Source organism: Oratosquilla oratoria, chromosome 33 (genome assembly GCF_046742065.1).
Source record: "Oratosquilla oratoria isolate Oo_2021 chromosome 33, ASM4674206v1, whole genome shotgun sequence".
In the NCBI taxonomy this organism is placed as follows: domain Eukaryota; kingdom Metazoa; phylum Arthropoda; class Malacostraca; order Stomatopoda; family Squillidae; genus Oratosquilla; species Oratosquilla oratoria.
This window is the reverse complement of record NC_134809.1, coordinates 41,493,325-41,521,054: the sequence shown is the minus strand read 5'-3', so window position 1 is coordinate 41,521,054 and position 27,730 is coordinate 41,493,325. Positions and strand designations below refer to the sequence as shown.

The following is a 27,730-nucleotide window of genomic DNA, read 5'->3' as shown; positions in this document are numbered from 1 at the left end:
TATTACCTCAATTTATAGTTTTAGTCAAGAGATAACATAAAGAAATTCAGTTTACTGTCTGGCATCGATAACCTTCCTCTAGGGTTAGTATAAGCCATCTATGAGAAACCTAACCTTTGTTCTTAGGGATGCACAACAAAATTTTCAGTTATTTCACAAAGAAACTGCATCCTTGATGGTGGCAAATACAGTAAATGAAAAACAAAATAAGCAAAGGAAATCCATGCAAACAGACTTAAAACCACATTTGTGTACCTTAAAAAGATTCCTCCTTGTGATTGGTGATTTGATACTATTGTTAGGGTGTCCTCCTGTGGTGACCGAGTCAAATGAAGCATTAAGTCGTTCTGGAGTTTTGTTCAAAACATCCTTGGGTCGGAAGGGTTCCTCACTTGCTCCTCGTCTTGGACTCACATCAACAGAAGGTGAATTATTGACAATAGTAGGGGGAGGCCCCACTGGAAGTCCAATACCTTTAGTGGGGCTTCTACTTTGAAGGCTTTCACCTCCATATTCTTTAGAAGGACTTACAGGAGTGTGTTGTGAATTAGCTTGGATATTGACACGATTATTACCAGCGTTTGATGACAGAGGAGAGGATGGTGTGGGAGGATTCTGTGAATGATGGCTGGATGGTGGAGGCTGTCGATGGGATGGAGATGAGGGGAGTTTGGTGGTGTCTTGAGGAGAATGTACAGGAGGCACCATGGGGGAAGGTGAGACAGAAACTGGTGATACAAGTGGTGGTGGCTGACTGCCTGGTGGAGAATAAGCTGGAGGAGGAACTGGTCTCCCTTGATGAGGTACATTAGAGGGGTAAGCATTCATGTGTGCTTGTGTTTTTTTCGGTGAACCATGGGAGGGGGGAACCTTTATTGGGGATGAAGTTGGGGGTGGGGGATTTCTGTAGGGAGGTGGCAGTTCTCGAGGGAGCCCAGGATGAGAGGCGTGAGGCGGTTTAGGTGGAGGCTGAGAGTAATTGTGGGGTTGCGGCGGGTTACGGTAAGGGGGTGGTTGACTAGATGGTGGGGGGCCAGGGGGAGGACCAATGTGACTCCCCTGACTTGGTGTGACGACCCTTCGTCCATCACCGTATGGTGGCTCTGGCCGTGCATTAGGGTCATGGCTTGAGTCACGTCTAGCATATCCATACATGGACTCGTTACTATTTACATTTACTTTACCAGCATGGAGAGGGTAATTTTGTCTTGCTGGATCCTGGACACTGTTTGGGTAATGACTAGCAGTGGCACGAACATTCTCCACACCGGACCCTGGCACAGGAGGAGGGGGAGGAGGATTTCCACGCACCAAGTCGTATGGCGGAGGTGCCATTCTCCTTGGAGACATGGTTCTCTCGTGTCTGCTGTCTCCTGATGTTTCTTCTCTCCCACGTGCTGGGGAGTCACGGTATCCTCCCATATCTCGATATCCTGGGGGCCCCTGGCTACCCACCATAATACTTGGCCCCATATTCGATGGAGGTGGTGGTGGAGGTGGGTACTGGTGAGGATGACTTGGGGAATATGTGGAGAGTGAATGAACGGGTGATAAATGTGTGGGGGATGTGTGCCCTTGAGGGGCCCCCTGCCCAACAGGCAGGCCTGAAGGTGCATTGGGGGGCATGGACCTGACAGGAACACCTATTTCCTGCTTGCGAGCCTCTGAGTGCCCCCCACTAAATGTCAAAGACTTCTTGAGATCCTTGTGGGGATGACTTGCATTTCTGGATCCTTCTTGTGCTGCAGGTGGCCTTCCCAGTGGTTCCACACGTTGAGGTCCACCTGGTTTGGGTTGTGCTGGGCCATTCGTTGCTTTAGGATCAAGAGCTGATCGCTGGAGTATAAATTGTACGTCATTCGAGTATTCTCCCCATTTCATCAGCACCTGCAAAAAATAATATTTCCTGAAACACATATAACCACTTTCTTCACATCATTACAACTGAATAATTACATATCTGGTAAAAGTAGAGCTCTGACCAGGTTCAATATAAAAAAGGGTCTAAATGGGACTTTTTAAAGTTAGAAATACTGATGAGACAAGTTTGAATAAACTTTTCAGTTCAAGTCTGTATGATGCAATGTGACAACAATCAGTAACACCTTCACAATCTTTCCTGGCTGCTAACAGTTGATTTCCTTTAGCTAAGGGAGCTTTACTCCTTCCTATCTAAAGTGTACAAACCATGTGGCATGTATTGTATTGATTGTGTGGCATCCACTAGAAAGGATGCATCATGATCTGACATGCATACCTGCCTGGTCAGCTCTACTCAAAGCTGACCCAACCCAATGCAATTAGGGATGCACCATAGGGTCTTGCCTACATGGTACATATGTAGTTTCAAGCCACATATAAAAACAGTTCAGTTGTCACCTTAAGGTGCAACCATGGACCCACCTTCTGTTGTTAGCACCCCCACCACTGCTCCAACTCTCCGACATTAACCAAGTATACCTCAAGATGTCGTCCATCACCCGCCTACCAACTGAAGCCGATGGAACCAGCAGGAGCATCGACACGCTCCAACAAATGTGGCTCCTCCTAATGTAGTTTCTGTGTTGACACAGGCCCTTTCAGTTACATCTTTTCTGTATCCACAGAAGCACTGGACCTCCAAGGATGTTAGCATGAAGCTCACTGCAGCCAATAGAATCACCATCACCACTTATGGGTCCAAATGCCTCCACTTCACCTTTGGAAGTCGCCACAACTCCTGGAGATTCATCCTGGCTGATGTCAGGACACCCCTCTTCCATGCCAACTTTCTCACCTGTTACAGATTACTGGTCAATGTTGCCAAAAGCCTCCTGGTCTGTGCAACAGCACCAGCCTTGACACCCTTGCAAACCACACCACAGCCAACCATGGCTATTGCCATTGACACTAGACATCCCTACACTCACTGGTCATTAAGCTATCTGGGATGACTTCAACATGTCTCCAGCAGAGATAACCTCCAGCCAGCCCCTCACACTTGCTCCAGTATTAAGCACTCAATGCAAACTGCACTAAAGCTAACGATGACCACCATCATTGACACTAGACATCCCTATGCCCGCCTCTCAGAGAGCCATCTAGGATGACCTCAACATGTCTCCAGCAAAGATGGCCCTTGGCCAGCTCCTCATGGTGCCTGCTCTGGCATTCCAAAATGGGTCTCATCGAATGCCTGAAACAGGCCTACCTCAATACCAGTGACACTACCTCAATACCAGTGACACTTCCAATCATCCAAATCTCACATGCAGGATGCCCTCTGAAGCCAAGGTAACTTTAAGGGGAGAGTATCAAGGGGCGCATATTGTATTGATCACTTGCCCCTCACTAGAGAGGATGTGCCATGATCTGACGCACATACCTGGCTGATCAGCTCGACCCAACACTAACCCAACCCAATGCAATTCGGGATATTTATACACCATGGGGACTTGCCCATGTGGTATATATGTATACAGTATGGGGCCACATGTAAAAACAGTTCAGTTCTAACCTTACCAATAAAGGGCAAGGACTCTAATCCTCTTTCCTTCTTCCCGTAGCCTACACTGCTACAGAAGGTTAAACCTCAATTAACCTATAACAAGTGGAACATACATACATATGTGCCAAAGGAGCTTTTCCCTCTTACAAAGTGGGGGGTGGTTGAATCAAAGCATCCACCCACCTCATACCCATCCAAAACCCATTCATTGTCCCTCCTTTCTAAATACCTTTTAGATAAAGGGTCATCCCTGTCCCTAGTCACACTATCTGGGTCAAAGGAAATGCAATGAAACAGTGCCTCCACAGCAGGGCCCAACAGCCAGAGCTGATTTAACTTCAAAACTTCACTATATGACATTATCCCCTCCACACACACACACACACACACACACCAAGTTTGGAAGTGCAGGATGCTAGTCTTTTATGATAGTTTTTCTCCATTCCTTCCTTCCATGTGCCCAAACCATGTCGGCACTTTTTCATCTACTATATCTGATTACTCTCTACACTGTTCTCTAGCTTAGATCACCATTATTCACTATCCATCCTTGTAACACCTACATTTTTTAAACACTCTATCTCACATATATTAGGGTCTTCCTTTCTGCCTCCTGAAAATTCCAGGTCTCTGTTCAATACAGTACTGTGGACACAACCAATCCCCCATACATCTCTTCACAATCATCCATAGATACCTATTTCTTATAGCACTTCATTATCTAGTTGTTTGCTGATGACACTGCGCTTGTGACAGGATCAGAGGAGGGATTAAGTAAGTTAGTGACAGAGTTTGGGAAGGTGTGCAAATTAACAAAGTTGAAGATAAATGTGGGTAACAGCAAGGTGATGCGATGTACAAGGGGAGAATGTGGCAACAAACTGGAAGTGAGTATTAAGGGAGAGAGACTGGAGGAAGTGAATAGCTTTAGATATTTGGGTGCGAATGTGAGGGAAAGGGAGGTGTGGAGGTGGAATGTAGATTGAGAGAAGCAAATAAATACCTTGGGTTATTAAAGTGTAATGAGAAGTAACCATTTGGGAATGGATGCTAAGAGTAGACTGTATGAAGGAGTAATTGTGCCAACAGCACTGTATGGGGCAGAAACATGGAACATAAGAGAGGAAGTATTTGAATGTGTTTGAGATGATGTGCCTGAGAAGTATGATAAGGGTTACTAGGTTGAATAGTGAGAAACAAGGTGAGGAGGAGAACAGGGGTGGATAGGGAGTTGGGAGATAGGGTTGATGAAAGAGTATTGGGATGGTTTCTATACATGGAAAGAATGAGTGAAGAAAGATTAGTAAAAGAAGTGTGGAAAGCAGAGGTGGAAGGAGTGAACATCAGGGGGCAATCAAGGATGAATTGGATGGATGGGGGTAAAAGGGTCATTGGGAAAGAGGGGGATGTCTGTTGAGGAAGGAAGGGAGAAGACAGAAGATAGGGGTGAGTGGAGAAGGGTTGTGTATGGATGATGCTGTGATGTATGGAAAGGAGGGGTTGGGGGATGGGGGGTGAGGGAATATGTGTAACCTATTAGGTTGGACTAGTAATTGGTTGAATGGTCAAAAACAGTTGTTTTAAATGGAAAAACTTCTAGATGGAAAAATGTTACAAGTGGAGTTCCTCAGGGTTCCGTTCTTGGGCCACTTCTATTCATAGTATATATAAATGATATAGACCATGGACTAAAATCTACTGTTTCCAAATTTGCTGATGATACAAAACTGTGCGGAGTGGCAAATGATCACTCAAACCAATTAGATATTCAAGAAGATTTAGATCAATTACAGCAATGGTCTGAAAAGTGGCTAATGAAATTTAACACAAGTAAATGCAAGGTAATGCACATAGGTAAAAATAACAGTAAGTATGATTACAAGTTATTTGGAAATTCGTTAACAAAAGTGGATAGTGAAAAAGATCTCGGCGTAATTATCAGTAACGACCTCAAATCATCTAAGCAGTGTATTTCAGCCTCTGAGAAAGCAAATAAGATTCTAGGACTGATTGCGCGATCTTTTGATTTCAAAAGTCCATCACTCATTAACAAGCTATATAAATCGTTCGTCCACATTTGGAATATGCTGTTTCTGTATGGTCACCGAATCTCATTAAAGACATTGACAGACTGGAAAAAGTACAACAGCGAGCCACAAAACTGATTCCAAATATCAAAAATAAATCATAAGAAAATCGTCTAAAATATATGAATCTGTTTTCCCTAAAAAAGTGTAGACTCAGAGGTGACTTGATACAGGTCTTTAAAATTCTAAAGGGAATTGACAACACAAAAAGTGACCAAATTTTCACATTGAATGAGAATCAGATAAGAAACAATGGTCTCAAACTGTCCGGAAATAGATTCAATTTGGAAGTAGATAGAAACAACTTTGCCAACCGTGTAGTTAATGAATGGAATAAACTTCCTGCACAGGTAGTGCAATGTAGTTCAGTTCGAAGTTTTAAGAATCATTTAGATAAACACCTAAGCAAGATGCTGTAATGGTTATAATTTATCTTATATTATTTGTTTTTGTTTTGTTATCATTTGTCTGTCTGATTTTCATTTATTATTAGTTATATGTTAATTTATTATTATTTACTATTTACCTGTTTGTTTATTATTTAACTATACCTATGCATTTATTTATGTATTTGATTTATTATTTACATTATTATAGTTTTTATTTATTATTTTATTATTATCATGATTTTTTTTTTTTGCATCCGACCTAGATATGGACCAAAAGGTCTCCTGTCGGCATGCTCCGCCTTTGTAATCCTTTGATGCCACCCAAAGGGATTTCTCCCTGTCTTTTCTTTTTCTGTATGAGGGGACGGAGAGGGTGGGTTGCCAATTAAATGAAGTGATGTGAATGTGTTGTGTCTTGCTACACTGCTTCTGACCCAGGGCAGTGGGTGAGATGCAGGGATGACTCATCATCTAGGAGGAGCCAAGGACGAGGGAGGGTGGTGAATGGGAGCGGAGTATGTGGGGATGGAATGGATGGGAATGGATTTTATGCCTTTGTTTTTTGGCTACCTCCCTTGTAAGGGGGAAATAGCCATTGTTATATGTAAGGGTTAATCTGCTAGAAGCATGCATCAGTTTAAACAAACAATTTATAGCTGGTTCTGTTCAGTGTCTTCTATAATTTTTTCTCTTATGAATGTCACTTAATGCTCACATGAGAAACAAAAACCTAAAAAAGCATGAAGATATTTAGACCTCATCCACTACCTGAGAAACAACGATTTTGCAATAGAAATCATGCACTCTTTTATAACCTGGTTCAAGCCCTATCATTTACATTACAATATTTCATAAAGAATTAATTCATATATGATACACTAAAGTATCATGAAAAGAAAATAGTTCAAAGTCCACCACCAGTGGATGTCATTTGCTATTACCATTTTGCCAATACACTATACAACCATAGTGTGCACTAAAACACTACAACTGAATATCAAATGCACATTACCTGACTGAATGCAATAACATTCATAATAAAACCTTATGGCTAACAAATCAATCTTAAATAAGCTAGAAGTAAGTACTGCCACATAATCAATGTTGCTGACTTTATTATGAACCAAAAATTCCCCTGTAAGCATGCTTTATCATCCATTGAAGCTTGAACAATTTCTGAAATGTTAAAACAAGAAAACCAAGTACCAATATCATACCTTAAGAGGATGCTCATGGGGTGCCAGTAGCCTTTCATTATTCCGCCAACGTTCTATAAGAGTAAAGCGGCCTGTTTTTCCAGTTGCATGAGCCAAGGCATACACAACATCCTGAAGAAAAAAAAAAAATTAAAATTCAGCTCCTATGAAATATCCTTACTTATAGTTCCTCACTATCAGATCATTCTTTGGTGGAAGATAAGCTGAGAGTGGAAGCTAGATACAGAAAGAGGAGAAGGACAAAATGTAGTGAGGTGCTTAAGTAAACTGCTTAAATGAGAAAGAAAAGGAGAAGGAGTAAAAGAAGAAGCTGAGAGAGGAGTAGGAGGGAGTGGAGGATGGAGTAGAAATAAGAGTGGAGGAGGAATTGGGATGGTTCAAGGAGGGAGTCATAAGGTGTGCAAAGATGGTGTGGGGCAAGGAGGACGGGAGTAGGTAGAAGGAGGAGTAGTGAATGGTGGGATGAGGAAGCAAAGAAGGTTGTAGAAGAGAAAAAGCAAACATTCACATATTGGTTACATGATAGGACAGGGTATATGAGAGATGCAAAGAGGGAGAGATGAGAAGTGGCGCATAAGATGAGGGAGGTAAAGAGGGGAGCGGATGTGAAGTGGGGTGAGAGTGTGACAGGAAGTTTTGAAAGTAATAAAAACATGTTTTGGAAAGAAATTAGGAGAGGATGAGGATACGAATCAGGTGAAGATAAGGTAAAGCGTGCAGATGGAGAGGTGATAATGACGGAGACAGCGGTAAGAGGGGGATGGGTGGGGTGTTTTAGGGAGTTGCTAAATGTGAAGGAGAATAGGGAGGGAAAGTAGTTGCACTGCAAAGTATTGAGAAAATGAGGGATGTGAGAGGAAAATGAAGGAGAAATAAGGAAAGATGAGGTGATGGCAGTTGTTAAGATGATGAAAGCAGGTGGGATGCCTGGGTTGGATGGGTATTATGAGGAGTCTCTATGGGGGGGGTTCATTATTTTAATGTATTTTATTTTACTTATTTTATTTTATTTTATTTTTTGAGGGGGGGAGTGGAACGTCACTCCCTCAGGCTTTGTTTGAGCCTGTATGGTGGGTGCTTATGGAAGATGCACCACAACTTGCAAGAGATAAAGTGGGATGGTTTAGCTTGTCAGAGGAGCATGGAGGGGTGCTTGTTTAGTGTTTGTTTGAAAGAGGGTGGAATGCTGGAGGACTAGAGGAGTGCCTGTGTGGTTCCACTTTGCAGGGGAGGGGGGGATGAGTGTGGTAGTTTTGGGGGGATCAGTTTGTTGGGTGTGGTTGGGAGGGCTTATGGGAGGGTTTTGATTAAGAGGATTGAAGAAGAGTGGGGGGAGTAATTGGTGAGGAACAGTGTAGGTTTGGGACAGGTGGGGGTTGCATGGATCAGATTTTTGTGGTAAGACAGATATGTGAGAAGTTATGGAAAAGGTGGGGATGTTTTTTGGGCCTTTATGTATTTGGAAAAGGCTTATGACAGGGCCACTGTGGGAGGTGTTGCAGATATGTGGGATGGGAGAAGGGGTGCTGGGAGTGGTTGGGAGTTTTGTGAGAGCGGTGGAGTCTATGTTGGAATCAGAGGTGGAAAGGGTGAGTGGTTTGAGAATGTGGGACTTTGCTAGGGATGTGCTATGTCACCTTGGTTGTTCAATTTATACATGGGTGGGGTGGTGTAAGAGATGAGTGCAAGGGTGATGGGTCAGGGATTGGAGGTGGATGAGGAGGGTGAAGGGAGGTGGGAGAAAAGCCAGTTGTTATTTGCTGACAACACTGCACTTGTGGCAGGATCAGAGGAGGGATTGAGGAAGTTGGTGACAGAGTTTGGGAAAGTGTGTGAAAGAACAAAATTGAAGATGTGGGTAAAAGTAAGGCAATGAGATGTACAAGGGGAGAGAGTGCCAGCAGACTGGAAATGAGTATTAAGGGTGAGAGAATGGAGGAAGTGGATAGATTTAGATACTTGGGGAGGAGTGGAGGTGGAATGTAGATTGAGAGAAGCAGGTGAATGCCTTGGGGAATTAAAAAGTGTGATGAGAAATAGACATTTGGGAGTGGATGCTAAGATAGATTGAATGAAGGAGTGATTGTGCCTACATCACTGTATGGGTGGAACATAAGAGACGAAGAGAGGAGTAGTTTGAATGTGTTTGAGATGAGATGCCTGAGAAGTATGATTAGTATGATGGGGGTTACTAGGCTGGATAGAATGAGAAATGAGGAGGTGAGGAGGAGAACTGGGGTGGAGGGGGAGTTGGGAGGTGAGGCTGACGAGGTGGTTTGGATGCATGGAAAGTGTGTGAGGAGGGATTAGTGAAAGAAGTGTGGAAGGCAAAGGTGAAAGGAGTGAACATGAGGATGGGTTGGATGGATGGGATAAAAGGGGCATTGGGAGGGAGGGGAATGTCTGTTGAGGAAGGAAGGGAAAAGACAGAAGATAGGGGTGAATGGAGAATGGTTGTGTATGGATGATACTAAGATATATGGGAGGGAGTGGGTGGGGATGGGAGGGTGAGGGAGTATGTGTGAAAAATAATTTGATGCATCTCAAAAGGGATTTCTCCCCGTCTTCTCTTTTTCTGTATGAGGGGAAAGAGAAAGGGGGGCCCTCAATTAAATGAAGTGGCCTTGCTGTGGATGTGCTGTGTCTTGCAACACTGCTTCTGATCCAGGGCAGTGGGTGAGATGCAGGGATGACCCATCATCCAGAATGATCCAAGATAAGAGGGTGGGAGGGGGGTGAATAGGAGTGGAGTATGTGGGGGTGGAGTGGGTGGGAGTAGATTTTATGCCTTTGTTTTTTGTCTACCTCTCTTGTACGAGGGAAAAAGCCTTTGGTATAGATAAGTACACTCAAAAACCTAATATATAATTTGCTGTTATTTTTTTAATTGGATCATTTTAGGAAATGGTACAAGTCATATTCTTACTTTAGGAATCAATGACACTTAAAAGTATATTGGAGATTTATTGGAGAGAAAAAAAAAAAAAAAAAAAAAACCTTTTGTGATCTAAAACTTATCAGTAATTATTCATAAATTCCTTGTTTGGTGTAATTAACCAAAAGATCAAGATTTTATGTACAGTAGCTGCAACATAAAACTATACATGGAGACCAAATATGCTAAGCATAGTTAAAGCAGTTCAATTAGTACAACTATGTCAGCAGTTTGAGTGTGACTGTAGTCTAATCATTATTAATGTTGACAATTCATTAACTGAATACATTTTATGCCAAATAGGGTTTAGCTTTACATTTCTTCAACACACAAAAAAATCCTCCAAGGATTGCAATAGTGGTTACTTATTAGTCTGTTACTCTTATTTCTTATTACAGTTTAGCACTATTAAATACCACAAAGAACATGATTTTAAATAAAACACACTAATGTAATATTTCAACTGTCATTAAAAAATAGCTATTCTTTATTTTTACCATAGAAATTGAACTCTTGAGTATGATACTACTCTATTATCAATGATCATATATTAGACATTTTCAATTATCATCTCAAACTAAAATCAGTGAATATCAAAGAACCATTTTGATGAATCATACTAATTTTCTCCAGATTCCAATAACAATTACTGAAAAATGTTATTTTTTTCAATTCATAATACTAATTCCAATTAATCACCTCATTACATCTACCCTACAATATCTTACCTGACAGGTAGTTTTGTCTGTGACGCCACACACAATACGTTGGATGCCTTCAACCCACACTTTTAGCTCCATCGCCTTCAACCTCTCTCAGCCATTATCACCTGAAAAAAACAACCGAACATGTAGGCTACTATGTAACTCTGACCCCCCAAAATTACAAGCTGGATTAGCCATTGAAAAGTCACTATTACAAGATTTTTTTGTAACAAAATAACATCAAGTGACTATAGTCCAGAACTTAAAAGAAATTAAAATAAAAGGGAGTTCTCTACTTTACAGCACATGTTCAGTGATGGAACCAACTTTGATTTCCTTCAATAGCAAATGTGTGTATGTGTGAGCATAAACACACACAGTTTTCTGATGTAGTAGTACTGCACTTACCCACTAATTCAGCAATTTGAGTTTAGACCCCAACCAGGTCTGACAAAGATCACATACATGTATGCTGGCACCACAGCTCTGTTGGGCAAAGAGGTGTGTGTTGCAAGATGATTGAAAGAAAGCCAATCCTTTAGATGTCTAGTGTGCACATGCGTGCACGCACACACATCAAACAACAGAGAACTCAACACCTTCAGACAACTTAAAAGGGACCCTCCATTGTGTTTGGATCTGTCTCACATGGGATGCTCCATTGTCACTGGACCTGACTGTGACCAGGGAAGCCAGGCATTTCGGACTATGACCAAACACCTGGCAAAACAATAGACATCTCCGTCCAACTCCACCAACCTTTCCCAATCAGAATATGTCAACACTTCTAAATAAAATTTGGCAACCTACCCTCCGAGTTTTATTTGGAGGTTGCTCCATTTTTGTAAAGGAAAGAAGACTGATACATTACAATGAACAGACTTTCACCTCATTTGCCTCACCAAACATCCAATGTAGATCCTGACTACAAATCTACATGTGTGTGTGTGTGTGTATTTACCTAGTTGTATTATACGGGAAGGGAACTATGCTCACAGTGACCCGTCTTTGTATCTTTCAGCATCTAGTTTGTTCTTAAATTCTTGTATGGTTTTTGCACACACTGTTGCCTAGTTGTGTATTTACCTAGTTGTATCTTAAGGGAAGGGGATCTATGCTTGTGGCGTCCTGTCTTTTTATCTCGCAGTGTCTAGTTTGCTCTTAAATTCGTTTTTTGCACACACTTTTGTTTTGTCCAGTTTGTTCCTGATGTCTACCACTCTGTGTGGAAAACTTTTTTTTTTCCAGGTCTCTTCTATAAGTATTCTTTTTGATTTTTTATGTCCTCTTGTGTTTCTCTTGTCCCAATTTAGTAAGTCCTCTCCATCAAGGACTTCTATGCCTTTCATGATTCTGTAGGTGGTCAGTTGGTCGCCTCTTGCTCTTCTTTGTTCCAAAGTTGGTAATTTCAACTTAGCCAGTCTCTCCTCATATGACAGGTTTGAAAGTGTTGGGGCCATTTTCGTGGTTGCTCTCTGGATTCTTTCAATTTTCTTTATATTCTTTTTGGTACTGGGTGACCACAGTGTCGCAGCATACTCCATACACCTTATTAGTGTGACTAATATATTTTTAATCATTTCTTCATCTAAATAGGTAAAAGCCACTTTTATTGATCCTAGCAAGTTGTATGATTCTCCGACAATTTTGTTTATTTGTTTATCAGGGGACAATTCATTTTACATAATTACTCCCAGGTTTTTTTCAGATCCCACTTTCTTCACTTCCTTTGTTCAAATTGTATATTGTCCTGATATTCTTTTTTCACTTTTTTTTTTTTTTTTTTTTTTTTTTTACTCCATTATGCTCCGTCATCCAGGAGGTGCTCAGATGAGAGGAAGGGTGGGAGGGGTGTGGAGTGTATTTGGGGATGTAATGGGTGGGAGTGTTTTTGTGCCTTTCCCTTTTTGGCTACCTCCCTTGGAAGGGGGAAAAAGCCTTGGTATATGGTATGGGATGGTATTATGCTGTGTGTAAGGTCACAGCATTACCCATAGATCAGGCCATATATGAGTTCTGTACTTTCATCTGAGAGGGTAATATCTACTGATCACATGTCCAACACATAATCTAAGATCATGGTGAATCACACACACTGAAGTGAACACACATACACACACAAACAGCAAATCATACACACCCCAAATACATTTGCTCTTCTTTTCCTCGTTCACATTAAACGACTGTCACAAACTATCATGACCCACCAGTAATTCCTATTCTGTACTTTCCTTTCACCAAACAAGCACAGTTCCCTACTGCTTAAATATTCACCTCTTTGAACCTTTTGATCCAGTGATATACTTCATAGGCACTTGTCATTGCTTCTGCCCAACAATTTTGTCTTGTTGATGCAAGACCAAATGTAGTCTGGACTGTTTTGCTCCAAACCAACCTCTTGACCAATTTCAACCCTTCGGTATCTATACTTGGCACACGTTTATTTTTGGTGCAGCCAGAACTTATTTAGCTGAAAGAAACCCTTGCACAGTAGATGTCATGGGGTGAAACTGATTCTGAATATAAAGTCTTTTGCATCTATATTCATGTTTATTCTGGCAGCCACCTAGCAATTTTTCAGCTAAGATGCCTACGTGCTTAAGTCATCAAGAATAATTCAGACTAAAACCTGTTAGTACATCAACAGTGAAAGGGGTAAAGTACTTATGCTGCCCCCTCTCCTTTCTCCACACTCCTCTACTCCACCTCCCCTCTCAAGCCTCTCCCATTCTGTATCTTCTCCAATTTTTACTATTTCACTGTTATTCACTTGTACAGTATTTATATTCTGGCTGCTGCCAGGCAATCTCATTCAGCCAAGGGGGGGGGGACCCCTTAACAGCAATAAGTTAATTTCAAACCTTTCACTAACATTATTTGTATATTGTTCTGACTGCCACCTGGAGATTTTATTCAGCCAAGACACCCTTTGTGTAGCAAAGGCTCAAAGACTCCTTACCCATTCCTTCACTCCTCTCGAGCACCAACTTGCACTCCCTTCCACCTTCACTCCACTTCCCTTCGCCCCCTCTCGCTCTACACACCCCACTTAACTCCCCTTCAACACAGTAATGTGCTATATGCATCATCTTCCAACAGAGGACAAGCGGCTTTATGCGGCGGAAAGCCTTGGGGGGGGGGGAAAGAGAGAGAGAGAGAGAGAGAGAGAGAGAGAGAGAGAGAGAGAGAGAGAGAGAGAGAGAGAGAGAGAGAGAGAGAGAGAGAGAGAGAGAGAGAGAGAGAGAGAGAGAGAGAGAGAGAGAGAGACGAACTCCGTCCCTTTAGCCGAATCAAAGAGCCTGTCCTCTGTAAGCAACAAATCAGCACGTCACCGCATTGAAAAAAGGGGGAGGGGAGTTCAGCTGCAGCGTGGTCGCTACGATGACGCATATACAGAATTTGAATTTGGCTAATACTAAGAAATTTCATTCAACTAAACGAACAGGGATGTGATAGTGTACAGTTTTAGGAATTCCACTCTGCTAAATAAAATCGTTCAGCATTGACCATACTATAGGGCCAAACGGCGTCACCGTATTTAAGGCACACGGCCTCGTAAGAGTCTTGCCTGGTATACGTTACTCGATGCTTCACCTTCCCACTACCCAATCCTTCCACACTCCCGCTCTCCTTTTCCACCTCTTCCTCCCCCCCACTCCCTCTCGCTTTCCGTCTGTCTAGCCGACCCCACCCTCGTCCCACGGGGGGGAAAATTACAACAAAATTTATCCTAAATTCGGGGTACACGAATATCGAATGGGTACTAATTAGACAAATTTGATCAATTTCAATCTGGTTAACGCTAAGGCCGCCGATTTTATTGTGCAACTGGGATGTAATTACTCCCTATTTCTCTATATGATCCTATATTTATTTCTCACAAGGAAATTACTTTCAATGGCAAATCGTCGGAAGCAAATATCTGTGTTATTCAATGTAAATGCGGCAAAAATAAGGGTAATGAGATGTGCATGAGTTACTGACAGGATGGAGGAAGAGGAAACCTTAATATTTAGCAGGAAATAGAGGAAGCAAGTGAATCAAAGGCGAATCCAGGATTTTTTTTGGGGGGGGTTGTTGATTAAACTGAAATTTGTAAATGAAGATGACGCTTAGGGGGACTAACCTCAATTTTGTAAATATAGATGATACTTTTAAAGAGATGTACTACGTAGCACGAATATGATTATTTTGAATATAAATTGAAGTACATGTTCTCGCTTTATTTTTTTTTACCAGAATACTGGGCAAAAGTAATACTTAATCTTATATTTTAAATATTTGACTTCAATGATGTGTTGAATATACTTCTGCCACTGTAATACTGCTGTCTGCCACGTATGAGTACACGAAGTAGGTTTCTCGATCTCTACAATGAGGTAATGAAGGAACAAACTGGGGGGGGGGAAGCTTCAGGTGTGAAATGAAAAGTATCGCGATAAATGATGGCAGGTATCTGGGAACGAACATAAAGACAAGGCAATAGCTGAATAGAATCACTGGTGATTCTATTCAGGCATGACAACGGCGATAAATCCATCGAGGAAACGTACCAGTCTTAACCACTAGCTAAGAGCCCTGGTTCACTGTAAAATAATAAGTACGGACGGCAGTTAGCAGTCGACTTAGTTCCTCGGGAAGTAGATTAACTTCCAGGTTAGTGAATTTCATAGGGTCAGTAGCTCAGTCGGGAGGGCGACGGCAGTGAGAATTCACGAGACCAGGTTCGAATCCGGGGACGACAGTCGGAATTATTTGACAAGACAATAGGTTGTGCCCACGAAACTGTATGAGGCTTGAAGTTAAAAAAAAAAAAGAATAAAGAAACAATCGAATCATGTTTGAGATGGGATGATTAAGAAATATGATGACGGTTATGAAGATGGAAAAAGTGAGAAATGAAGAGGAGAGGAGAGCGAGGATGGGAAGACAGCTGGCAGAAAAATGGGAGAAGTAATAATAATAATAATAATGATAATAATAATAAGTGTGTGTGTGTGTGAGAGAGAGAGAGAGAAAGTGTGGAAGGCAAACGTGGATGGAGTAAGTTGACGGGATGAGCGAGAATGAGGTGAATGGACAGGGTGAAAAGCGCATTGTGTACATGAGGAGTCTGTCGAGCAGGAAAGGGAGAGGGCAAGATATAAACGCGGGATCACATGAAGAATCGTCACCCCAGACTTCGACAGGGTGACAATTCTCCATGTGGGTTATCCTAGGGTGACAATTCTTCATGTGGGCTATCCTAGGGTGACAATTCTTCATGTGGGCTATCCTAGGGTGACAATTCTTCATATGGGCCATCCTGGGTTTACAATTCTTCGGTTGTACAAGTTGATAACCATAACCCTCATTCAACCTAACCTAATCTTTATTCCACTGTTGATATTCGGCGTACTGGGTGACAATTCTTCAGATGGGATCTCATGTGGACGTTCTGGGGTGACAATTCTTCAAATGACCCTAAACGTGAATAGTGCTTGTGAATAGATGAGAAATTAACGCGGCCCCAGGGAGATTTCGTTTGCTCTGGAAAAAAAAAAAAAAAAAAAAAAAAAAAAAAAAAAAAATATATATATATATATATATATATATATATATATATATATATATATATATATATATATATATATATATATCGAGTGGACGAGGGGGCCGCGAGGATCGCCAAGTAACGAAGTGAAGGTAAACCAGCTTTCGGTTGTTCTGCACTACTGTGGAGGAACTGTATCTTCCTGCATTGCTTCTGACCCGAGTAGTGGGGGGACGGGGGACCCTTCATCTACAAGGAGCTAAGACAGAAGGGGCAACTCATGGGGACTGGATATGTGAAGGACGAGCAAATGCTTTGAACTGGCCATCCCTCTTGTAAGGAAGAAAGGGCCCTTTGATATATATATATATATATATATATATATATATATATATATATATATATATATATATATATATATATATGTATGTATGTACAGTATGTGTGTGTGTATGTGTGTGTCCTGATTTTATTTTGAAATGAAACCTATTCGGCCTAAGCAGGCGCTCCATTTGTTTTTTCGCCCTTTTCTGGGTTTACGAAAATGATCTACCATACCTTATCTAACCTAACCTAGGATATGCCTTGAAGAACGTTCATCGAACTCTGTAGCCAATTGTCACCCCCGTTTTCTTTGACAAATATATGTATTACTTAGCGTGGCTCCGAAATTATGTTCACCTGAGTCACCTCACCTATATATTGACATTTTGTATTTTTTTTTAAATAACAGCAAGGAAAAAAAAACAGAGCATTTGGAGTGTTCTTATCCTCTTTTTACCTCCAATAGGTAACGAGTCAGTAGCAGCAATAATAGTGCTTCAGCCAGACCCTACACGTCCTCTCGCTCTTCTTCTCCCTCCATCTCGGTAAGGGATAGCGGGAGGGCGGGCGGAGGCAACACATCGGTGCACACGGAACGGACTAAATTAAATGATTTAAATAATTAAATAACTTTATTCTTATTTACCTCCGTCAACATTTTGCTGAGCACTATTATTATTATTCTCATTATTTTATTTTTATTATCTTTTAAATAAATAATTATTTTACCAAGTAAATATGAAAAAAAAAAAAAAAAAAAAATTACAGTCCAGAATTCTACACCTGGACCTGCCTGAGGAGAGTCGGGATCGACCCCGACCCGTCCCACGCCAGGGTCACAAACAAAGCGGCTGGCGTCTGCAACGAAGGCTACAGAGAGAGCACCAGTGACCAGACTATTTGATTCACTTGCACGTGACCCCTTCGCAGTCGAAAGGTCACGTGGACGCGACTGAGGATGACGCGTCAGGGGTCTTTGTGGCCAGGTGGTGCCAATGATCTAAGGTGGTGTGGGTGTCCAGATGGTACGGACTAATGATGCCGAAGTGATGGTCAGGAACACAAAAAGTGCTGATAAGGTGACTCGCGTGAGCTATTTATAGGGGGGGGGGAAGAGGAGGAGAAGGAGGAAGAGGAGGAGGAAGGTACCCTTGGTGGAGTCGGGCACTCCACGACCACCACCACCACTTGGGATGTGCTGCGCAGAGCGGCTGGCTGCAGAGGGAAAGCAGAAACTCGGGGGGGGGGGGGTAGGTGGGAGGTGAAGGAAAGGAGGGAGAGGGACGAAGGTGATCGAGGAAGAAAGGGTGAGTGGGGGGAAGGGAAAGAGGGGGAAGATGGAAAGAAGGTATTTAGGGAGAGAATGGGGGGGGGGAAATGTGTGAAAACAGGACAAAAATGGTTACAGGGAAGTGAAAAGAAAGACTTTGGGGGAAGGATGAAAGTGTGGGGAATTATGGGCAGAAAAGGACTAGTACGAGTGAGCGAAGGAGAGGGAAAGAGGAGAAGGAGCGGATGGAGTGAAGTGTGGGGAGGAGAGGTAAGGGTATGAAGGGGGTGACGGGAAGAGAGGAGGGAATGGAGATGAAAAGGAGAGGGGTAGTGGAAAGATAGAGGGGAGAAAAAGGGGGATCGCCGGAAAGGAGGCGAAAGGACACAAAGGGGGAAAGAAGGGCTGTGCAAAGGGGGGCGGTGGGGCGGAGCGGGAAGGGGTGGGTGGGGGGGGCAAGATATATATATATATATATATATATATATATATATATATATATTTTTTTTTTTTTTTTTTTGGGTGGGGTGAAGACTCACAAAGGCAGGCAAGATGAGGTGCAAGTTCAACAGGGCGAAAGGGAAAGGAGAGAGCTGGGCGAGGCTTGGGAGAGGGAGTGGCTACGCCGTGGTGACGGGGTGAAGATGGGCGATGCGAAGAAAAAAAAAACAGAGAAGACGGAAGGATGGGAAGAAAGGGAAAGAAAAAAGGAGGCAGAAGAAGATGAGGATAAAGAGGATGAGGATGAAGAGGGTGTGGAGAATGAGGATGAGATGGAGATGAAAAAGGTAAAGATGAGGTGGGAATATTTCAGGAGAGATAACTAGCGCTTCTACGCACGGGGACCAAATAACACTGAGGAGTTGAAATCATTGAGGTGGTCCAGTTTAAGGTTTAAGGGAGGCGGGAGAACCGGGGGGGGGGTCTAGTCAAAGTAACTAGCCTTATTTTCTATTATTTTCTTATTGAAGGCTAGTCTCCGATCATAAAGGAACAATGCGTGACTTTGGTCTGAGGCATGCACGCCACTTAAAGTCTCTAAAATATAAACTGCACAAGTTATGCAGTCAATACAGGGGTGAAGGTGAAGGGTGGGATGGGGAAGTATGTGGATGTCACAGTACGTTTCGCATCAATCGCTGCCCGCGGAAGGGTGGGAGGGTGGGTGGATGGATGGATGGGTGGGTGGGGCCTTTGCAAAAATGCCGAGCTGGGCTGGGAGGGTCGTGGCGTGGGTGGCGACTACGCACAGAACATACCGTTCTGCTTTACCACGGCGAATGATTGTTAGTGAATAGTTCGTTGGTAATTAAGGGATTTCAACGAATTGCAGTTTTTCTACATTTCCTATTCTTTCTTCTGCTTCTTGTAATTCGAAAGAAAAAGATCCTATGATTATTGCATTTTTGTTTTATCTTTAAACAAATTATTATTTTTTTTTTTTTAGAAAGGTACCGTTACCCAATATCTTGTCACTGGTAAGTGACTTGGCCCAGCTTTTCCCATTGGCTCCGTAGACCAACTGAATAAAATCCTGTCACGACAGCCAGAATAAACATTAACACGTCAACGTAGTACTTCCACCGGCAACTACGGACTCAACCGGTGGCCGTTGCCGGCTTTCACGGGGGCCGCAGATCAAATGCTAGAAAACGCGGAGGCACGGGACTAAACATTTCCACCCACGGCTGCAGGCAGCCAGCCAGCCAGCTCCCTCTAGTTCGGCGCCTTTGCGGAACACACGGGGAAGGCCTCTGTGGGGTTACATACCCAAGGACAAAGCGATATCATCGATTATCCCTCCGAAAGAAATCGAACCCACGAACTCCTCCTCGAGGGCAATCGAGTACGCTAGCTACTACACCACAACTCCCTCTATGGTTAGAATAAATAAATTGATAATTAGTTACATAAACAAATGAATAAATATTATCACCAACAGCTTAGCAACGTCCAAGAAAACAAAGTCACCTCTTGCCTCTTCCAGCACAAACTCTGCCCCTCCCTTTCCATGGATCCTCGTGGGCGAAATTAGATGACTCGACGTTACAGTCCAAGAGCTTGAATCAAATGCGTCACCAAGTGAAATGGTCACGTGACAACGACACCCAGCGTCGCCCCCGTTCATAATTGCAGGGCGCAGCCGACATGCAATCAAGCATTTTCATCACTGAACGACTGTACAATTTAATTAATGAAAAATCTGACAGCGACTGTAAAGGGTTCTTCGAGTCTTAAAACTGATCCCGTTTACATGCGTTTGCGTACGGTGACCTACTTCCAGGACTGTATATATGTATGTATGTATGTATGTCCCGGTTCAGGTCAAGCCGTTGTTTTGATGCTGCTGTGGCAGAGACACCTCGACAGACTCTCGGCAGATCGAGGGCTCACTCGGGTGCACCCAATCGTCTGTCCTTCGCCAGAACAAAGTCTTTAAAGTCGACCACCGTGACAAAGAGGATGAAGCTTGGGTAGTTTGGCTTCTGGCACATGGCCCGAGCTTCACACACACACACACACACACACACACACACATCCACCCCCCACGAGGACGAGCCTTGTGTTCAGGTTTACCACACCATCTCCGTAACAGTCAAAAACAAACACCAATGGAGGTCAAAGTAAAACTCCATAGCAAAAACTTCTCCCAGTAACGATCTCACCCACCCTCCAGTTTCCCCTTTCTTTCTCTCCATACTTCGCCCGCCAAGCATCCCTCAGGAGCTCCCTGCCCAAAACACCTTTCCCTTCTTCCCCTCCCCCCTAAAAAAAAAAAAAAAAAAAAAAAAATACACAGACGTCACCCTCCCAACCCCATATCACTTCTCCCTACTTATCGTCCCTCCAGTCTATCTTAATCGGGAAAGGCCACAGAATAATGATTAAACCGTCCCCCACACAGGGCTTTCCTCTCCTCCTAAGGCAATACGAAGCAGCGATGGGTTTCGAGGATCCTATTGATCGCCAAACAATTTAAATGAGCTGAGAGAGACCAGCTCCTCCTTGCCCGCCAACTCCCGGACAAGTCCTCCTGTCACGTGTCCAAATGGACCCAGGAAGGGACGACTCGCAAGCACAGCCAGACGTGCCCTGGATACAACAAAGCCGGACATACCAATGCACAATAAAGCCAGATACATCCAGATGTAATCATACACAACAAAGCCCGGTTCATGCACGTACAACAAAGCCGTACGTATACAAATCCATATCGAACTTGGCCAAACATAATAAAGCCAGACTGTCCAAGTGAAACTCCGCGTGGCGAATCCGGCTTTAGGGTAATTTGTAAACCGGCAGGCAACACTGGACGTTCTCATATACTATTGTGTCTCGCCGGGCCATTTGGTTTGGCTGCAGGACCCCCCACCCCCTCCGGCCCTGAAGAGTTGGGGCTCATCGATTACGTTAGTCTTAAGAAACCAGGAACTCAAGACAGTGGCAATCGTTTTTATGAGCTTTTTATTACCGTCAGGCAATTTCATTATGAAGGAAACCTTGACGTTTAATATATAGAGTCTGAAAGGCGGTGGTGGAGAAACAGCTGGTCTCAAACAGCTTGTCTCAAAGATTAAGGATCAAAGACCGTCTCGACAGAGTGATCCCCTATATCTGTCACTAACTGGGCAATTACCAAATCAATCTATCAGTCAATAAATACCTTATTCAACAGCAAATAATTTAGCTCTTTTACTCAAGCCACCGCCGAGCGATTTCATTCAGGTTCATGTGATCCCTTCGGTCGGCCAGCGTGTGTGTGTGTGTGTGTGTGTGTGTGTGTGTGTGTGTGTGTGTGTGTGTGTGTGTGTGTGTGTGTGCGCGCGCGCGCGTGCCCTTTGTGAATCTCTTCAGTTTCACGACCTGGCCGCCATGCCAGCGGGAGCCGAAACGTCTCTTGCCGCCGCCGGCACCTGTCCTTGGGGGTCGGGACGCGCGCGCGCCTTTCAAGGGCGGGCGAGTCGAAGGAGACGGGGGAGTCTCGCCCTCGGCCAATCCCCACGAACGCGCCTTGATATACCTCTACGACGACGACGACGGAGGGAGGGGGGAGGGAGGAGGAGGGGTGTATGGCACATTCACTCCTCCCCGCCCCCCTCCACCGCCAAACACCTCTATCCCAAATTGTTAAACTCTGTTAAGTTGTTGATGCGTATCTACATGGCAAGGGAATGGGGAAGAGAGGGGAAGGGGGAATGGGAAGATATGGAAAGGAGAGGGAGGGGGAATAGGAGGAAAGGTATAGGGGAGGGGAAAGGGAGGGTATAGGAAGGGGGAGAAAGGAGGGAAATGGGAAGAGCGGGAACAGGGACGGGGGGGAGGGAGGGAAGGTAGAAGGGGATCCCACCGAGGCACCATTTCAACTTGCGAGGAAGAGGAAGCATGGACATGAAGCAATCAGCCTTCGTCATTACTACCGTCTTTGCATTTGCTCTACTTGCCGCCGGGTGATTTTATTCAGCCGAGGGGGATGAGTGGGGGGGCGGAGGCGATAAGATTAGGGGTGATGGGCAGTGAAAGGCCAATCAACCACCAACCACATGCTCAGTGGGGGCAAGGGGCAACAAGATGGGTCTTCTGTGGCAAAGGGACTGTCGGCAGCTGGTGGTCAAGCGCTCACGTGATCCACAGCTGGTGACCTGATGACTTAAAACAGCTGGTGACCACGTGACATATATGGTGATCACGTGACACAGCTGGTGGTCACGTGGCACAGCTGGTGGTCACGTGGCGGACAGTTGGTGACCGTACCATGCGACTAACAGCAGCTGTCCGACACTTGGCCGCGACTCCCGACACACTTAACGATTGGAATTTTGTTCATCTTTGAAACGCGCCTGCCGAAGGTTAAACGTTTAGCTTAACTCACAGTGACGTCAAATGAGTTAAACAAATTTACATTCGCCCCCTTTTTATTATCTATTTTTTTTGGGGGGGGGGTTGTGAGGCACGGACAATGAATCATTCCTTTCAGAGACGTTTTGATATATTTTGTACATGGTGCATTCAGACAATCATGGGGTTCTGCTCGTATGCGAGACCCAATCTAGGCCAGTTACAAGTAAAATTCGTGAACGTTAAACTTGGTTATACAGACACGTGACACGCTTCCTTGTTGTTGATCCCGTTCACAGGATCGTCTTCACAAGAGACAAATTTCAGTGAAGAGAGACGAAGTGGGGGGGGGGGGGCGCCGACAGATCTCCTAGCTGGAGCAAGTAGACGGACCCTGCTGTAAGCTGCTTAGAGAGGTAAAGTGGACGGCATAGAGGCTTGTTCGGAGGAACCTCAGGGTAGCGCCAGTGTGCCAACGTCCTATTCCACACTCAGGGGCTCATAGACCAGTGTTTCCCAACCCCGGGGTAAATTACCCCAGTGGGGTAATAGACCCATACTTTTGGGGTAATGGATGTTCTGTGTGAGAAGAGGTAGCCTGACCAAGTCAATCAGTTTAACTGTCTCCAATTACATATATATCACTACACTCTACACTTGCATTTGTGTTGGAGTTCATCAGGTGACAGTGGAAAAAAAATCCGATATTACCGAGTATATGTTCAATGGGGTAATTGATAACTGCGAAATTGAATTTTGGGGTAATCATTTCGAAAAGGTTAGGAAACACTGTCATAGACGATGATGATGATGGCGCACGGTCCTGGCTGTTAGGGGCGAACGCCAAACGATCTCATTTGGCGAGGTTTAAATAGGGTCTGGATCGATCAAGGCTGTCTTGGCCAGAGACCAAACGTGGTGTGTTTACACAGTGAAAACAAGGGTTGCAGCCCGCCACAACTAAACGTAAACAGTCCACCTCGGTACCGGCGAGCAATTTTCTTCACGAGATGGTGGTGGTGGTGGTGGTGGTGGGGGGGGAGAGTTCAAAACCAAGTCAAAAACCTCCCCAAATCCCACCGTCATGAAGGGTCTTACACACACACACGCACACACACACATATTCTTCCTTATCGATTTAACTCTTTATTTATTGGGGTTTCATCTCGACTGAAGAGAATCGCCTGGTACGAAACAAAGCACTGGATTAGAAACAAAAGATCAACTACTTTTCAAACCCGTGACTATCACTCCATTAAATCAACTGGCAGCGGACGGAATGGCCCAGAGGATGCGATAGGTTATGCGAGTTAATTCACAGATGTTCAACACTTTATCTGGGAATACCTTCTCTCAGCTGACAGATTCAAATATCAAAATTCGCCTTCTATAACGAACGAGTTACGGGACTAAAACCTCACGCGTCTTCCATTCCCTCCTCTTCCACCACCATCTCTTCCTCTTCCTCCTCTCCCTCCTCGGTCTAAATATACGTGCGTAGACGCGAAGGCCATAACAGCCCTCGCCCCGCCATATATTACGGTACGTCACTCACCCCCACCCCCCTCCCCAGACACCACCTTCCCCCCCTCCCCCCACGTCACACCTGTGACGCTATATCACGCCTCTGGGCGGAACCCCCGGGGGGGGGGGAGACTATTTTATTTACCTGAAGCATTCATTGGTGTTCCAACACACTTTTGAAACTCACCTCTGTGGGTCCTCCCACTGTCGTGATTAGAAACATATTTTCTAATATCTAAATGTACATGTTTCCATTGTTGTCATATTACATAACGTGAGGATCATGACAAGGTGATTTAATGCCCGGCAGTTAATTGGGTCTCATATATCCTATTTATATAATGTGGCAACCCAGAAACGTGGCACTGTCTGGTTCATAACAAATTCAAGGATAAACTAAGTGGCGGAGACGGGAGGATGGCGAAGGGAGGGAGGGGAGGCTCGGCCGATTGAGAACAACCCTCCACACCCCCAACTACCTCGAGATTACCTTCAAGACGTAATAATTACCCGAGTCAGGCAAGAATAAAATCTTTACAACAGGTGAAAGTATTACAGAGCAAATGGTCAGCCCATACCAATGAGTCCTAAGTCGCCTTCATGGCTTAAGCTTCTGGACTTTAGTCGAACGTTCCGTGGACTGAGAGTAGATTTGTTATAATCATTATTACTATTATCATTATAATTTATCGTTACTATTGTTATTCATATTGAGCTTTACTATTACCATTATAATTCACCATTACTATTATTCTAATTGAGCATTACTTTTATCATTATGATTGATCGTTTCTATTACTATTCTAATTAAGCATTACTATTATCATTATAACTTATCGTTACTATTGTTATCCTAATTGATCATTATCATAATGTTCGCTATCATCCTACCCACTGGGGCGTGCAACGTGCCTCCCACCATTCAGGTCTTGCGAATTCAGAGGAAGTAAGAATTGCAGCAGAACTGTAGTGTTTAGTCCATTCACAAACCACTCAATTCGTCGAGCCCCAACGTGCCTCTACAGCTACAACAAAGTCACTCACCCCTGCATCTCCATCATCTCCCTACCCCGTGGGTACCTCCGCAGCAAACCCACCGTGGCGCCAAGAACCACGGGAACAAGACGAAAGAAGAGAGAGAGAGGGGGGGGGGGAAGGGGACCTTAAATGAAGAGAAATTAACGCCACAACTGCACTCTTCACGGGAACGGCTGCCACTTCCCTGCCCTCCAAACAAGTGAGGGCCTGAGCACACGAGGTCCAGTGTACAAAACCCGCCCTCACATGACCGCCCGCATCGGATTTCTTCGTCCGGGAACCCAGCACTCCTGCGGAACAACCCCGGAAACCCCGTTGCCTGTGCCCTGGGTCTTGCTAAATCTCCCGGGGTCGTATCTTTATATATATATATATTATATATATATATATATATATATATATATATATATGAATTGCGAATCTAATGGAGACTTTTCAGCTCATAACGACGCCTGGTGCGAAATCGCGAGCACGCGCATACATAACAAGTAAACTAATTTGACGGATGGTGAGGATGAGGAACCTACGGCTGGAGGCGCCTATGCACTTTGGACTGTTGGGGGGTCAGGTAACAGTCACTGCTGGGAATCGGACAAAGTGCGGGACTCAAACCCACAACTAAGCGAATGCCAGACCACTACGGTTCCGATGACGCCACCAGCGCACAATCTAACGGAGGTACTAATACTTGTTCCCATGAATCTCACTCTCGTCATTTAACCTGCTCATTCACCCCCCCCCCCGGATCATCCCGAAGGGAAGGTGGGGAGGGGTCTTTGGTCAACCGGGTACTCCCCCAGTCTAAACAAAACGCGCCAGCACCTGCGCGTCTGGGCAGAACCGAGCGGAGCAGTCAGTGTGGGCTATCTGCAGCCGGCATCTGGCCGAGCGACCAGGCACAAGACGCCTTACATCACCCGAGGTCGGCCCCGTCCGTGGTTGGCGGGACCCTCTTCCTTAATCCACCTGTCGCTAAACTATTTCATTGACTCCCGTGCCACGCCCACCTCCACTGAAGGGGGCCTCGCGTCTTTGAAACATGGTTTCCGGAACCTCAACCGCGTTTCCGGAGTGTCTCGGGACGGTCCTGAAGCGTTTCGAAACTGTTCCTAAACAACGTTATATTGGGTTGTATGCCAAAGGTCTAAACAAGAACAGGACGGATCACTTCATCAAGAAGATGAACGATACGAAGTCACGCGACGGTGGCGACCGAGACGCACCTCCTCGAACCGCGTTACTTCTACAGAAGACACAACCCGACGGTCTCAATCGACGGTTATGATCAAATCTACGGGGAAACGAACCGACCTGTTCTTGCTCGGACTTGGGAAGTCACTTGGTTGGGCGAGACGACCCCGACCTGCTCGCTATATGCACGACAGCAGGTCAAGCGCAGCGAGCGAGCGAGCAAATGCATACTGTACTGGTCGAAGTGAACCTCCCACTCTGGAGGTGGGAGAAAAGGGGATTCCTCTCCCATGAATAAAATCGCCTGGCGGCACCAGGCACATCACCATAGGAGCAATGTGTTAACACTTTCAATGCTGAAGGGGTGTTCCTCTCACCTGAATAAAATCGCCTGGCTGCACCAGGCACATCACCATAGGAGCAATGTGTTAACACTTTCAATGCTGAAGGGGTGTTCCTCTCACCTGAATAAAATCGCCTGGCGGCAGGCATGGGTAATAGACGGCCAAAGTAATCAGCAAAGAAAGTGTTAATCGAGATTTTTTTTTCCAAACGTCCAACGTTCCCTGGATCATCCATCTCGGTTTTGACCACCACCAACCCTCTCCACTACCACCACCACCTCGTTCTCCTATTACTTCCACCTTACTTTCTTTTACTCTACTGAAGAGTCCCATTATTACCTCTATGACCCCATCACCCTCCTCGGAACAGAAGCGCTGGTTGTTGGCTAAAAAATATAATAATTTTTGTCCACACACTCCTTCCGCCAACTAACGTGAGACGGTACTAATCCCCCATTCATTCTCGCGGCAAATGTTTACCTCTGCCGACTCGTGGGGGCCACTTGGGATTGGATAACACCCAAGCCGGGCGTGCGTGCGCAAACACAACCTCGCATGCAGGTTCCCAACACACACACACACACCCGCCCCCTCTATCTCTCATACAAAAATGCCCGAGCGGTAGGCACGTAGGCGCACATAAAGGAGAATGCGCGCATATAACAACAAGTTGGGTGAGAGAGCAGACTAGAGTGAAATATATTGTGGAGGCGGCAAAAGTGAGGAAGTGGAATTGGGCCGGTAAGTTGGTGCGAACGACTGATGAGCGATGGAGCAAGTGTGTTACTGAGTGGACGCCGCGAGATGGGAAGCGTGGATGAGGGAGACCAGACAGAAGGTGGAGAGACGAG

General features: G+C 44.5%; 1 protein-coding gene across 8 annotated transcripts in view; it reads right to left on the bottom strand.

Moving 5' to 3' along the window:
• The window catches only part of RASSF8 (ras association domain-containing protein 8), an 89,014-nt gene that overhangs the window by 27,715 nt on the left and 33,569 nt on the right, over positions 1-27,730 (bottom strand). For all 8 annotated transcript variants that reach the window (XM_076172827.1, XM_076172832.1, XM_076172831.1 and 5 more), the window contains exons 2-4: positions 10,844-10,944; positions 7,181-7,291; positions 256-1,887 (exon numbers count right to left, since the gene is read on the bottom strand). In XM_076172827.1, the coding sequence (XP_076028942.1) occupies positions 256-1,887; positions 7,181-7,291; positions 10,844-10,915 (1,815 nt within the window). In that variant the 5' untranslated portion in view covers positions 10,916-10,944. The remainder of the gene's footprint in view (positions 1-255; positions 1,888-7,180; positions 7,292-10,843; positions 10,945-27,730) is intronic.